The sequence below is a fragment of the Taurulus bubalis genome (genome assembly GCF_910589615.1).
Source record: "Taurulus bubalis genome assembly, chromosome: 10".
Lineage (NCBI taxonomy): Eukaryota > Metazoa > Chordata > Actinopteri > Perciformes > Cottidae > Taurulus > Taurulus bubalis.
The window spans coordinates 25,177,883-25,191,719 of NC_136598.1; the positions used below are offsets into that span (position 1 = coordinate 25,177,883).

Sequence of the window (13,837 nt, forward strand, 5' to 3'; positions counted from 1 at the left end):
TTATCTGTCGGCTGTGAAGTGAGTGGAACTTTTTTTATGGCAAACCAACACCTGTGTTCTTTTTGGTTCCTCTCATGAGGGGTTATTTATTCATGAAGGGCTTATGAAAATATAAGAAACAAAACAATTGATGGTTTTGAATCAATGCCCCACTTTAAAAACAAATATATTTCAAACCCACGTCCATATCTGGGTTCAACAAACTTTTTTGAGTGACTATTTTCCCTTTGTACATGTACAAGTCCATTTATATATTTTCATATTTCTACTATAATGATCCGACCACAACAAATCCAATGTGGACTGCTGCTACATTTGATTTTTTATGAGGAAACAGTCAATGTTTAATAATGTAATTTGAGCTGAAGTTACTTTTAATAAAAACAGATACAAAAATTAAACACGAAAGCAACTTTTACTGTAAATTAAATGCATTTTCAAGGTCACGTTCACGGTCATGCTGACAGGAAAACATGCATTTATTTAAGTTATCGGAGTTTATATCATTTGAGCCCAAAATGTGCAGTGAAACTTCTTCAAAATGTATCTGATTAGAACCATTTATTATGGTAATATCTCCTCTTTTAATAATAATAATAATAATACTAAGGTGCATGACGAGCTGAAACTCACCTGCAGAGCTCATATGTCACATGTTCCCAGACCTGCCACCTGTACGCATTTGTGAATTAAAATAAAAAAAAGAACCAATGCCCCGTCGAGACTCACCCAATGACGGCGAAGGCAGGAAGCTCCTGGAGGTCAAAGGGGAAGTCCAGCCGGAAGCGGGTTTTAAAAAGAGCCGTGATGGTTTCTGGGGAAAAGATAAATAAAACAAATAAAGCTGGAGTTCTGAAAGAGAACAGCTGATGAAACAAAGCACCTGAATCCAGAGGAGTCACCAGAGGAGTCGCCCCCTGGTGGTCAGGAGAGAGAATGCAGCTTTAACACATGAAGCATATACTTCTATACAACCAGAGGATTCGCCCCCTGGTGGTCAGGAGAGAGAATGCAGCTTTAACACATGAAGCATATACTTCTATACAACCAGAGGATTCGCCCCCTGGTGGTCAGGAGAGAGAATGCAGCTTTAACACATGAAGCATAGACTTCTATACAACCAGAGGATTCGCCCCCTGGTGGTCAGGAGAGAGAATGCAGCTTTAACACATGAAGCATAGACTTCTATACAACCAGAGGAGCCGCCCCCTGGTGGTCAGTAGAGAGAATGCAGCTTTAACACATGAAGCATATACTTCTATACAACCAGAGCAGTCGCCCCCTGGTGGTCAGGAGAGAGAATGCAGGCTTTAACACATGGAGCAAATACTTCTATACAACCAGAGGAGTCGCCCCCTGGTGGTCAGGAGAGAGAATGCAGCTTTAACACATGGAGCAAATACTTCTATACAACCAGAGGAGTCGCCCCCTGGTGGTCAGGAGAGAGAATGCAGCTTTAACACATGAAGCATAGACGTCAATACAACCAGAGGAGTCACCCCCTGGTGGTCAGGAAAGAGAATGCAGCTTTAACACACAAAGCATATACTTCTATACAACCAGAGGAGTCGCCCCCTGGTGGTCAGGAGAGAGAATGCAGCTTTAACACATGAAGCATATACTTCTATACAACCAGAGGAGTCACCCCCTGGTGGTCAGGAGAGAGAATGCAGCTTTAACGCATGAAGCATATACTTCTATACAACCAGAGGAGTTGCCCCCTGGTGGTCAGGAGAGAGAATGCAGCTTTAACACATGAAGCATAGACTTCTATACAAGAGACAGATGTATTTCCTTCATTAAGATGTGTGAGCTTCATCCATGGAAGTAACCCCACATCTGGGCAGTTCGACAGACCTTTGATGTTGTGACTTGTAAAAGGTATTTTAAATCTTGACGCAGTATTCCTGCTGTACCTTCGTCTCTGTTCCACACGGCCAGCACTCTGAAGATGAAGGCACTGAAGGTCGCAGCAAAGAATCCTCTCCAATAGTTTCTCACCGCGAAGAACGTGGACGTTACCTCGATACTGAACAACACACCTGGGACACACAAACACATTGGTTGACACACAATACATGTACCGTGAGCAAGTTAATTCATATCATCATGTCATCATTTTTTTTTTAATCAGCCTCTTGTGGCCAATAGGAGTATTACAGCAAACGTAAACACAAAAAAAGTCTCCAAATAATTCACCTGCCAACATTTGTTTTCACCCGTTTATAAAAGAAAACCATCCAGGCTCACCTCCTATGGGGGCAGCAAAGCAGCAGCCCACTCCCACAGCGCAGGCCGCCGCCAGCATCTCGATGTTCCTCGACTCATTCTGAAACACACACACACACACACACACACACACACACACACACACACACACACACACACACACACACACACACACAAAAACAGTTACATTTCAGTTTGAGCCACTCAAAATTAAAAACCTTCCACAACACCGGCAGAGAACTCTCAGTTTTATAGTTTCAGTAGTACATCTATATATATATATATATATATATATATATATATATATATATATATATATATATATATATATATATAGCATGTTATCCTATGTTTATATTCTCTCTTCTAGCTGTTATAGTTTGTTATATTTATAGTGTATTCACAGGGTGAAGTCTACAGATGTATGGGTGTACTTTATGTTCCATATGCCTGATCTTACTGACCTTCATTCCTATGAGACTGGCTTCTTTTAAGCAGCAAGGCAGTGATAAAGAGAGTTGAGTGTGTGCACGTGTGTGTGTGTGTGTGTGTGTGTGCGTGTGTGTGTGTGTGTTCCCTCTGACTGTACACTCACTGGCTTATCCTGGTCTTAACTTACAATGTGGAGCTCTTGATAAGCATGCAGCACTGCAGCTTACACACACACACACACACACACACACACACACAGTCGCACATTAATATAAAGAGGCGGTCCATTGACATACAGCTCACACTGCAAAACACGTTCATCCAGCATGAATTATCTTTTTTAAATGACAGTAATCTGGAATATTTCCACTTCTTCCAAGTTTGAATCCCTTTTGTTTAACGTCTCCATGACGGCGATCGCTGGTTCATGTACAGAAGCTTCACGCTTCGTTCATTACAATACCACCCAGAGGAAAACAGGGGAGACGGATTACAATAAGCTGGAAGCTCTGATGCCAGAAATCAGGAGCAAAACTACAGGTCTTGAAAAAAAGAAGAAAAACTTCTTTAGAATCGGTTCTAAATCCCAGTGGAGATCTCAGAGGTTCCAAAAGAGACCGACTGAGTCATCGGTGGAATGTGTATCTTAAAAAAGGGATGGAAACTGGACGAATGGATCCCAGAATAAGATTGGACATCGACACCGTGGTGCATGCTGGGAAACGAGCGATTTGAATTACCTTGATACCTACAAGACTGGGCTCCTTCCGGAAGCATGGGAGTGAAGAGACGGCGTTAAGCTACTACAGAGCTGCCATGAGAGAGAGAACCTATGTCCATCTGATGTCATCGTGTTCCATCAAAATCTCAAAGTGTTTTGGCACCAACAATTGAGCTAAAATCAACGGCGTTCTCCACGTGTGTTGGAGTGCTCGTCCCTCTTGTTTTACATTTTTAACTTCAACGAGCCTTTGAAAGCGCGGCCGCTGAAACAAAAGGCCGTTTGATGTTTCCAGCCCACGGGACGCGTTAGCATAGCGCACTTCAAACTCTGGAGAGCACGAGAAGCGGCTGCAGAGGGACTCTTTCAACACTCAGCATTAATATGCAATAAAATGCAGCACGACACTGTAGAGGGGGGCAGTGTGGATCGTGATGATGAGGATGATGATGATGATGATTGCAGAAGATAAAGAGTGGCGGTGAAAGAAAATGGCGGAGACGGATGTCTGACTGACAGGAAGCTGGTGGATTATCGCAGAAAATAAAACTTTCTCCACATTCTCTCCAATTAAAAATAATGAGTCCGCGGCGTCTCACATTGTCTCAAATAAAGCGACTTTAAAGGAGCTCCCATCACGAGGCTGCGTGGACATCTAGACCGCTTTTTTTGCGTCGCTATTAGTTTTGTTTGCGGTGCATTTTGTGACAATGTGTCTCCTAAGCCTTGATATACGTCTCATGCCTTCATAGAATATGTGTTTTTATTACGCTTCATGCACGAGGCAGGATGCAGTGTTCTGTGCATGCCGGCTCATGAAGACAATTTCCCCATTAGGTGACAGGTGATCATTCAAAATGAATGAGATAACAAGACTTTTTTTTTCGAACTCTATTAAAAAGAGAAGCTACTTTTGGTTTCTTTGAGCGACTGATATTTTGACAGCTTCCATTAATCTGCAGCAGAGAACACATGGTTACACATTCTGCTCTTTGGTATTTTAATAGACAAACTGCTGGTTTAGAAAGCTTTAAATGTGCTCATTCCAACAGGTTATGATATATATATATATATATAAATAAAATGAATCTGTGCACAGCTAAGGTTAAACGTTGCAGCTGAACAAATGGAAGTAAAAACAGAAGCCTTGTGTTGAAGCTCATGTCTTATGCTCCCGAGAAACAAGTGAAAGGCTGCAGCCCCGAACCGTTCTCCTCATTCTCAGTTATTCTCTCTGTTCTTCTTTCTGCCGCTGTCATCATCTCTCACTTCCAGGTCTTTCTCCCTCTCCTTCAAACACTCGGTGGAAGATACATTTTTGATGATCCAGGAATTGATGCAAAGGTGCACTCGAGCCGAATTAAAGCGGCAAACTTCTGTCCTTCGCTCTCCGTCTGCAGCTAGCTTCAGTGAGCACGACCCGGTCGGCACCAAACCACGGACAGACACCCAGATACGTATACGTCCTCATTGAGCGATGAGCGCAGTCGGTGGAGACCAAAAGCAGAGCTAAAAGGACTCGCGCTCATCAGAGGTTCACCTGCTTGAACTGCTCTTCTTTTTATATCTTTTTTTTTCTGTAAATTGCTGCTACGTCGACACTAAATTTCCCCTTGGGGATTAATAAAGTATATTCATTCATTCAACTCTCTCTATACACACACAGTACTACACTCAGGAGGGGACAATTATTAGCTCTTCATCCTATTTAAATGATTTATTTTATTTGTATTTAATTATTCATGTATGCAATCTATTCATTGTTACTACCCTTATTTCCACTCTTTTGTTTTTCTCTTTTTTCTTGGAGTTTTTTTCTGTGTGTTGTACCTGAATATAATGTGTACCAAGACATACAACCGGAACATTGACAAAGAATGTGACCGTCTGAAAATACACGTTATGTTGTTGAAAACTAAATAAAAAGCGAGTAAAAAAAACTTGAAAACCCCCAAAAAGGCCAAAGTTTTAGTAGCCGGCTCACACGATCCACACTGATGACAAAACATGTTGCGTTTGTCGACGAAGAAAAACAAGTAAAGGTATAACAGATACTTTAAGTGTAGAAATATATATTTATTTTAGTTATTGTATTAAAAAAGCGTCTGTAAAAGGATTGCACTCATCCTACAGTGCTGACACTACTCCAGTTCCCTTTATGAAAGCCGAGCGCTGACAGTCACACAGCCTTGTGCTTCACTTCACTCGACACTTTAATCATACTCTTTATAATACTTTGAGACGAGTCGAGATGGATGGTTTATGGTTTAGAAGCGGCTTCTTATTTATGGAGAGCACAGAGTATAAGAGGGGAAATGTTTAGTGTGGTTTTGTAAACACAGATGGAGAAAGGAAGGACGTTGACGTTAAAATGAGAATAAATTCAAAAAGAACAACGCTTACCTCGTAGATTCCTCCAAACAGAGACATGAACTTGCTGAGCAGAGCGGCACACAAGCTGGCGATGTGCACGAACGGACCCTGACGAGGAGAGGAGGAAAGACAGGTTCACGCGTTGAGAAGTTCGGCTTCAGTTAAAACTCAAAACTCTCCCGTTAGTTTGGTGTCACAAGAGAGCAGCGAACACTCGCAGTGAACATTACGATTCTGGGGAGGAAGTCTGGGAGAGAAAGGGCCTGAGTGAGTGTGTATGTGTGTGTGTGTGTGTGTGTGTGTGTGTGTGTGTGTGTGTGTGTGTGTGTGTGTGTGTGTGTGGATATTTTTCTCTCAGTATGTCTTCGGGCTACACAGTCTTTTGGGGGATGCCATACTTACCTGGAAATGTTGTTTTACGAAAAAAGAAGGAAAGAAAAAACACTGAGAATGTGATTTGCAGTAGATTATACATGAAAACACAATATATCACGATATATCATAGCGCAATATATCACGATATATCATAGCACAATATATCACGATATATCATAGCGCAATATATCACGATATATCATAGCGCAATATATCACGATATATCGTAGCGCAATATATCGTAGTGCAATATATCGTAGCGCAATTTATCGCAATATATCATATTGCAATACAACGCAATATATCGGGATATTTCATAGCGCAATATATCACAATATACCATGTAGCAAAATATCGCAAAAATATCGCTATATATTGTGTGACGAGCCCGAAGACATACTGAGAGGAAAATATCCACACACACACACACACACACACACACACACACACACACACACACACACACACACACACACACACACACACACACACACACACACACACACACAGTGTATTCTCAGTCAGTCTCTTTCGGTTTAGACCAGGACGAGAGAGTCCAATCCGCACGACTCTCACAACCAGGTTTTGTTATTCCGTCTCGCCCTTGACTACCTGTTAACTGAAACACACAGCTGTGTGTCGTCAGCGTAGCGGAGGTGAGAGACGCAGGTGAACTGCCTTTGGGTCAACATGAACGTGGAGAAAAGGATGTTTGTGTTGCGACCTGCTCACTTTGACCCACACGGGCGTGCAAGGGCAGCTTGGTGCCAGTCTGGATTCTGTATTTACATCACAGGCATTTTCTGTTTTTAATGCTGTGAATCACTGAAAATGTGTCGGCAAACAACACAACTGTTGAGTGTGGGTCAGCGTTTGAGTTTCGTTGGCACTGCCAGCAAAAAGAGGCGAGGTCCAACATTTATGTCAGCCATCGTGAGCTGGTTCTGTAATGCCAACGTTGGTGTGTGTCAGCAGCCAACACACACACACACACACACACACACACACACACACACACACACACACACACACACACACACACACACACACAGAAACACACACAGAAACATGAAAGCATGTATGAGTCATTTCACATTCATTTTCTCCTCAAACGTTTGAGCAGCTTGAATTTAGTCTCTTGTCATATGAGTCATATTGATTGACAACGTTGTCAGCTTGTTCTGTGTGTGTGTGTGTGTGTGTGTGTGTGTGTGTGTGTGTGTGTGTGTTTGTGTTTGTCACATCGTGTTCCAGCATCTTCCCATTCTGGTTGTTTCTGGTTTTCAAACAACGTTGTGGTAAGTGTATTTTAGAAAATAAGTGTTCAGTGACAGAACATAACGTGAATATTGCATTCTCATTCTATGTGCAATGTAAATACCTTTTGAAATAGTTTTGATACAATTTGTCTGCTGAGTTATCAATATGTGATGTACGTATTAGACTATGCAAGTGGCACATGGCAAGTTCTATTTTTACATTTTAAGAGAATAAATTGCATCGCAATATAGTGCAATATATATTGTATCGCAATATAGTGTGATACATCGTATCAGGATATATAGCAATATATGGTATAGCAATAATATGCAATATATCGTAGTGCAATATATCGTAGCGCAATATATCGTAGCGCAATATATCGTAGCGCAATATATCGTAGCGCTATATTTCGCAGAGCAATATATCGGAATATATCATATTGCAATACAACGCAATATATCGTGATATTTCATAGCGCAATATATCACGATATATCGTAGCGCAATATATTGTGATATATCATATTGCAATACAACGCAATATTTATCGGGATATTTCATAGCCCAATATATCACTATATATCGTAGCGCAATATATCGCAGCGCAATATTTCGCAGCGCAATTTATCGTAGTGCAATATATCGCAATATATCATATTGCAATACAACGCAATATATCGTGATATTTTATAGCGCAATATATCACGATATATCGTAGCGCAATATATCGTAGCGTAATATTTCGCAGCGCAATACATTGCAATATATTGCAATATATCATATTGCAATACAACACAATATATCGGGATATTTCATAGCGCAATATATCACAATATATCATGTAGCAAAATATCGCAAAAATATCGCTATATATTGTGTGACGAGTGCATCGCATACAATAAGTCATGTCGGACCCCGTAGCGTAGGTAAAGCTGACCTGTGTGTGTGTGTGTGTGTGTGTGTGTGTGTGTGTGTGTGTGTGTGTGTGTGTGTGTGTTACCTCCTTGCCCAGGGGCATGCCACTGCCCAGAGCGCAGGTGAGGCCGATGACTTTGGCCACGAAGGTTTTGAATGTGAGGTATTCCTTCAGCACAACTCCTCTCAGGATGGTCTTCATCTCTGGAATCCCTGAACCTGCAGAGGAGCACAGCGGGCGCTTACAGCTGACCAGTCATCCATTACATTTGACACACACAGATTCATCCTGTACACAAGAAAAGACACACAAATAAGCAATCTCAGTCCTAAAGAGGTGAGACGCGCTTCAGTGCAAGTCTTTCTACCAAGAGCAAAGACAACGCCTCAGAGTACAGGAAGGGGAGGAGCAACCCTGTCCGAACCCGAAGAAAAAGAAAGGGGTTTCTGGTCTTTATGCAAAGCTAAGCTTGCTAGCTGCAGCTTCACATTCAAAGGAATATTGTTCCTCTCCTCATCCAAAGTGACTAAGCATTGAACATATTTGAGCAAGATGTCCAACTATTACTTTAAGATAAACCTCATCTGGTTGAAAAAATAAATAGATTTGCGTGCTAATTTAAAATAACTATGAAATGTCACTGCAAATGAAAGTACTGGATTAATTAAAATGTGTCTGCCACGGCTTTTTGGACTAAATTAAAAACTCTCTCTGTATAATTAATTCACTTTGGAAATGGGATTTTTTTTTTTGCAACTATACGCACTTTTAATTCTAGAGACCTTCCCCTGCAAGAATATCATTTCCTAATTGAAATGCCACTGACAGATAATAATTACTTGCCAAATGTTAATGTCATTCTACTTAGTAAAACACTTCTGCAGATGGTAAAGCTCTGCAACCAGAATGTCAGCTTCCAAGTCCCAGAATTTCATATGCATCTGTTGTATTTTTTGGGATGCTTTGTTATGTTTTTAATGTATCATGTCACTGCAAGAAGCAAAGTCTTCTACTGCTGCCTCTACGAGTTCAGTTTTACTAGTCTTATTAGTATGAATATACTATATATATATATATATATATATATATATATATATATATATATATATATATATATATATATATATATATATATACTTTAAACGTTCCTCCCACAGCACGGTGTAAAACAGACGTGTAGTGAGGCGCAGCTTGAAAGAGACAGCGAGCTGCATCTCACTAACCGCAGAAGATGCCTCAGATTCTCCGGAGCACGGCCGTCTCCTTAGCCTCCGTTAGTGAGAGCGACAGGAAAGACTTCACCTGAATTCAGACCAACCTCAGCGGTACTTTTAAAAGGGATGCAAAACACCTGGAGGATTCACAGTAAGAGGGTGGCAGAAGCTATTAGGAAAGCTATCAGGGATTCATCTCACGTCCTGGAGAGGATGAAGGACTAAAAACTGAGGAAGGTTGGAGGAGGTAGATGTAATCTTTGGAGTCCTAATTTTGAGTTTTGAGGAACGGGTCACTCCTCACACTGTTTTATTAAACCACTTCCTGCAGGGCTCTGATTTATTCTACGTCGCAGGAGTCTAATTCTATTTTCAGCGTGTTTTTATTTCCTATTCTCGTTCTTCTCCAACGACTTGTCTTTAACTTGCATTTCCCTGAGCGCGTTTCATTTGCACTCTGTCTCATGTAAAGCGCTTGTAGCTGAAAATGCGCTCCGTAAAATAAACCTGCTGTGTCTCAGGATGTAATAACTCAATAAACAATATGTGTTTTCCTTTTTTTATTGCCCGTAAAAATGCATTCGACATTATAACGGGTGTCCTTTTCAATTTGTATTGTATTCACACACAGACATTTGTATTCTTATGCGTCGCCTGGAGGCGGTGGGATACTCGGCTACACACAGCTCATACAGGAACTTTATGTATTTATTGAAGTCCATTTTACGGATGTAAATCTGAATTCTGTACAGTAAATATGAAAGCGTCTTAGTTATATTTTAAACTTTTTCCATAATTTAGGTAGCTTATGTAGTTTAATGTGATTATGTTGCCTCTTTTTAAGCGTCTCTGGTATCTATCTACGTGCTCTCTCTATGTGTGTGTGTGTGTGTGTGTGTGTGTGTGTGTGTGTGTGTTGTCGTACCAACAGCTTGAGGGGCGAGAATCTGTGTGAAGCCGGCAGAGAAGGTGATGAGGACGACGGGGTAGGTGACCCAGGCCAGGTACTGCAGGAAGACGTTACTGTCCAGACCCCCGTACATCCACTTCTGTGCTGTGGACACACACACACACACACACACACACACACACACACACAGTGAGAAACACACACACGTAGGGCTAAATGTACATCCAGGGGAGCCGTCATATAAACCGCTTAAAGTCATCTACCTGCGAGGTGGATGCAGGAAGGAAGAGAAGTGTGTGTGTGTGTGTGTGTGTGTGTGTGTGTCTCTTCTCAGTACAGGTGGTTAGTCATGTCTGTATCCAATTAAAATAACTGTACACCATAACTGGAACTGACAAGACAAAGTTGGCTCTCCTTGAGACCACACACACACACACACACACACACACACACACACACACACACACACACGCACACGCACACACACACACACCTGCATCCACCTCCCAGGTAGATGATTGATGCCATAAGACGCCCTCCTGTCCTCCCATGATGCACCTCGACTGCTTCTTTCTGTCTTCAGTCCCGTTTTCCTTCCTTTGTCCCTCACTTCCTCTTCCAGTCGTCTCCACTTCCTCTTAACTACTTATTTCGGTCACCCCCGGCGACACATAGAAAACGTCCGCATTAATTCTGAATGAGCGTCCCGACGGCCCCGTCCTCTCTCTCTTTATGAGCTCCTGTTGGGCCGACAGCATTCGGGGAACGTCCCCTTGAATTGAAATATTATACGGAGGTCTCCGGAGTTTAACTTACGGAGCACACGGAAATAAATAAGGAAATGGAGGATGTCTAAATGAAACAGGTCTGAGGGAACCGCAGCGCTCTTAAATTCTACTGACAGGCTTTGACAGATTTACACTAAACTCGATGCTATAACGTCTAAGTGGGCCAGAGCAGCTGACGCATTCAGAACCGACGGCTCCCCGACCCACGAGGAGATTTAAAGAGTTTGTTACACAAATATACACAAATATACACAAATATACACCGTGCGGCTAACGCAAAGAACGCATGTGTTGTATAAGCTGTACGTTGTGAGTGAGTATATGAGAGGTAAATTGTCATTTGTATGAGTAAGCCGATATATTTTGTGTCTTAATTATCCCTTCCTGGTTTTATATTTGCAGAAGAGAGACTACAATATTTTTTTAGACTTCTATACAACCATAGGAATCGCCCCTGGTGGTCAGAAGAGAGAATGCAGCTTTAACACATGAAGCATAGACTTCTATACAACCAGAGAAGTCGCCCCTGGTGGTCAGTAGAGAATGCAGCTTTAACACATGAAGCATATACTTCTATACAACCAGAGAAGTCGCCCCCTGGTGGTCAGTAGAGAATGCAGCTTTAACACATGAAGCATAGACTTCTATACAACCAGATGAGTTGCCCCCTGGTGGTCAGTAGAGAGAATGCAGCTTTAACACATGAAGCATATACTTCTATACAACCAGAGAAGTCGCCCCCTGGTGGTCAGTAGAGAATGCAGCTTGAACACATGAAGCATAGACTTCTATACAACCAGATGAGTCGCCCCTGGTGGTCAGTAGAGAATGCAGCTTTAACACATGAAGCATATACTTCTATACAACCAGAGGAGTCGCCCCCTGGTGGTCAGTAGAGATTGCAGCTTTAACACATGAAGCATAGACTTCTATACAACCAGAATAGTCGCCCCCTGGTGGTCAGGAGAGAGAATGCAGCTTCAACACATGAAGCATAGACTTCTATACAACCAGAGGAGTCGCCCCCTGGTGGTCAGGAGAGAGAATGCAGCTTTAACACATGAAGCATATACTTCTATACAACCAGAGGAGTCGCCCCCTGGTGGTCAGGAGAGAGAATTCAGCTTTAACACATGAAGCATAGACTTCTATACAACCAGAGGAGTCGCCCCCTGGTGGTCAGGAGAGAGAATGCAGCTTTAACACATGAAGCATAGACTTCTATACAACCAGAGGAGTCGCCCCCTGGTGGTCAGTCAGAATATATTCCCTGGTCTTGTTTGTTATCTGCTATCGTGACATCTCTAGAGTTGACCTTTGCATTTTTCTCACCTTTCTATTCTCTAACCTTTAATCCCTTCCTCTCCCCGTCTGGTCCATGAATCATCTCTCATAAATAACTCCTTCCCCTCCTTTTGTCTAACAATTCATCCTCCTCTTCTGAAACGACCCAGACGTAGGTACTAAATCCCTCCCTCCTTCCCTCCCTCCTCACCTTGTAGACAGATGGCGATGCAGAAGTCCACCACCCAGCTGACCAGGGCCATGAGGAGTCCCAGCAGGATGAGGAAGATCCAGTCCTCCCCGACCCGCGAGATCAGGAACTTCTGACAGCGAACCGTGCAGACTGCAGGGAACACGACGCCACACGTTAGGGGAGCACAACACCACACAAATACACAACCACAATGCAACTACATCACCCAGGAACCTCTCCCCGAGGTGAGGAACAGCTTTAGACGAGCCGGTGTCGGCAACATTGTCCAACAACAGTTGCTGTGTTTCCATCCAACAGCTTTTGAGATGCTGAGCAACTAAACATGTTGCTGCTGAACAATCCTGAATATGCTTTTACTTTGTTTTGATGATGCTCGTATGAGAGTCAATGCAACAACAAAAAAAACTTTATTTATCTGTAATTTCTTAATGATACTTTGACTTTATCTGCAAAATAGAGAAAAAGCTCATTTGATTCCATTTTTTCAAAGTTTTATTATTATATATTATTACAGGGAACTATGCTCACAAATAGACATTTTTCTTTTGGGAAAGGCTGTTGTTTTAATGGAGGCAGCTGTATTTAAAAGGGGCAATTCACCAAAATTACAACAACAACAAACTAGCTGTATAGCCAAGAAGAAGTTTGCATTGGGACCATTTTCTACAGTAGATTGTGACTTACTCAGAATAATTGGGACGGCGTTATTAAAGACATAAATTAATCATAAATAAATGATAAGCCGGGATGGAAAGCCAGCTACTTTTGTGAAGCCAAATGCTGAAAAAAGAAAAGTGTTACTTTTACTTCTACGCCCAGCAGAAGTTATGACTCAGCACTTTGTTAACCCACAAGATGTTACGGTGCAAGAGGCCACGCGGACCCACGGATGGATATTAAACACACGGTGCATTAAAGTCACTGCAAAATGGAGGCACTACAAAGCCACACACACACACACACACACACACACACACACACACACACACACCAATGCGTGAAGCACGGTCGGCTCTGCTTTACTCACCTGCGAGCGCACAGGAAACTCGACAACAGTTTAAACACAAACACAAACACGAGATTGATGGTGACTCATTAGAACGTAAACGTACATATTAT

General features: G+C 42.1%; 1 protein-coding gene across 1 annotated transcript in view; it reads right to left on the bottom strand.

Moving 5' to 3' along the window:
* LOC306742429 (chloride channel protein 2-like) overlaps window positions 1-13,837 on the bottom strand; it is a gene marked incomplete at both ends in the record, with an annotated part of 110,743 nt that overhangs the window by 46,014 nt on the left and 50,892 nt on the right. Inside the window, 8 exons of the mRNA XM_079224811.1 lie at window positions 730-814; window positions 1,917-2,042; window positions 2,251-2,329; window positions 3,402-3,425; window positions 5,786-5,863; window positions 8,393-8,526; window positions 10,448-10,576; window positions 12,716-12,847. Coding sequence (XP_079080937.1) covers window positions 730-814; window positions 1,917-2,042; window positions 2,251-2,329; window positions 3,402-3,425; window positions 5,786-5,863; window positions 8,393-8,526; window positions 10,448-10,576; window positions 12,716-12,847 — 787 coding nt within the window. The remainder of the gene's footprint in view (window positions 1-729; window positions 815-1,916; window positions 2,043-2,250; window positions 2,330-3,401; window positions 3,426-5,785; window positions 5,864-8,392; window positions 8,527-10,447; window positions 10,577-12,715; window positions 12,848-13,837) is intronic.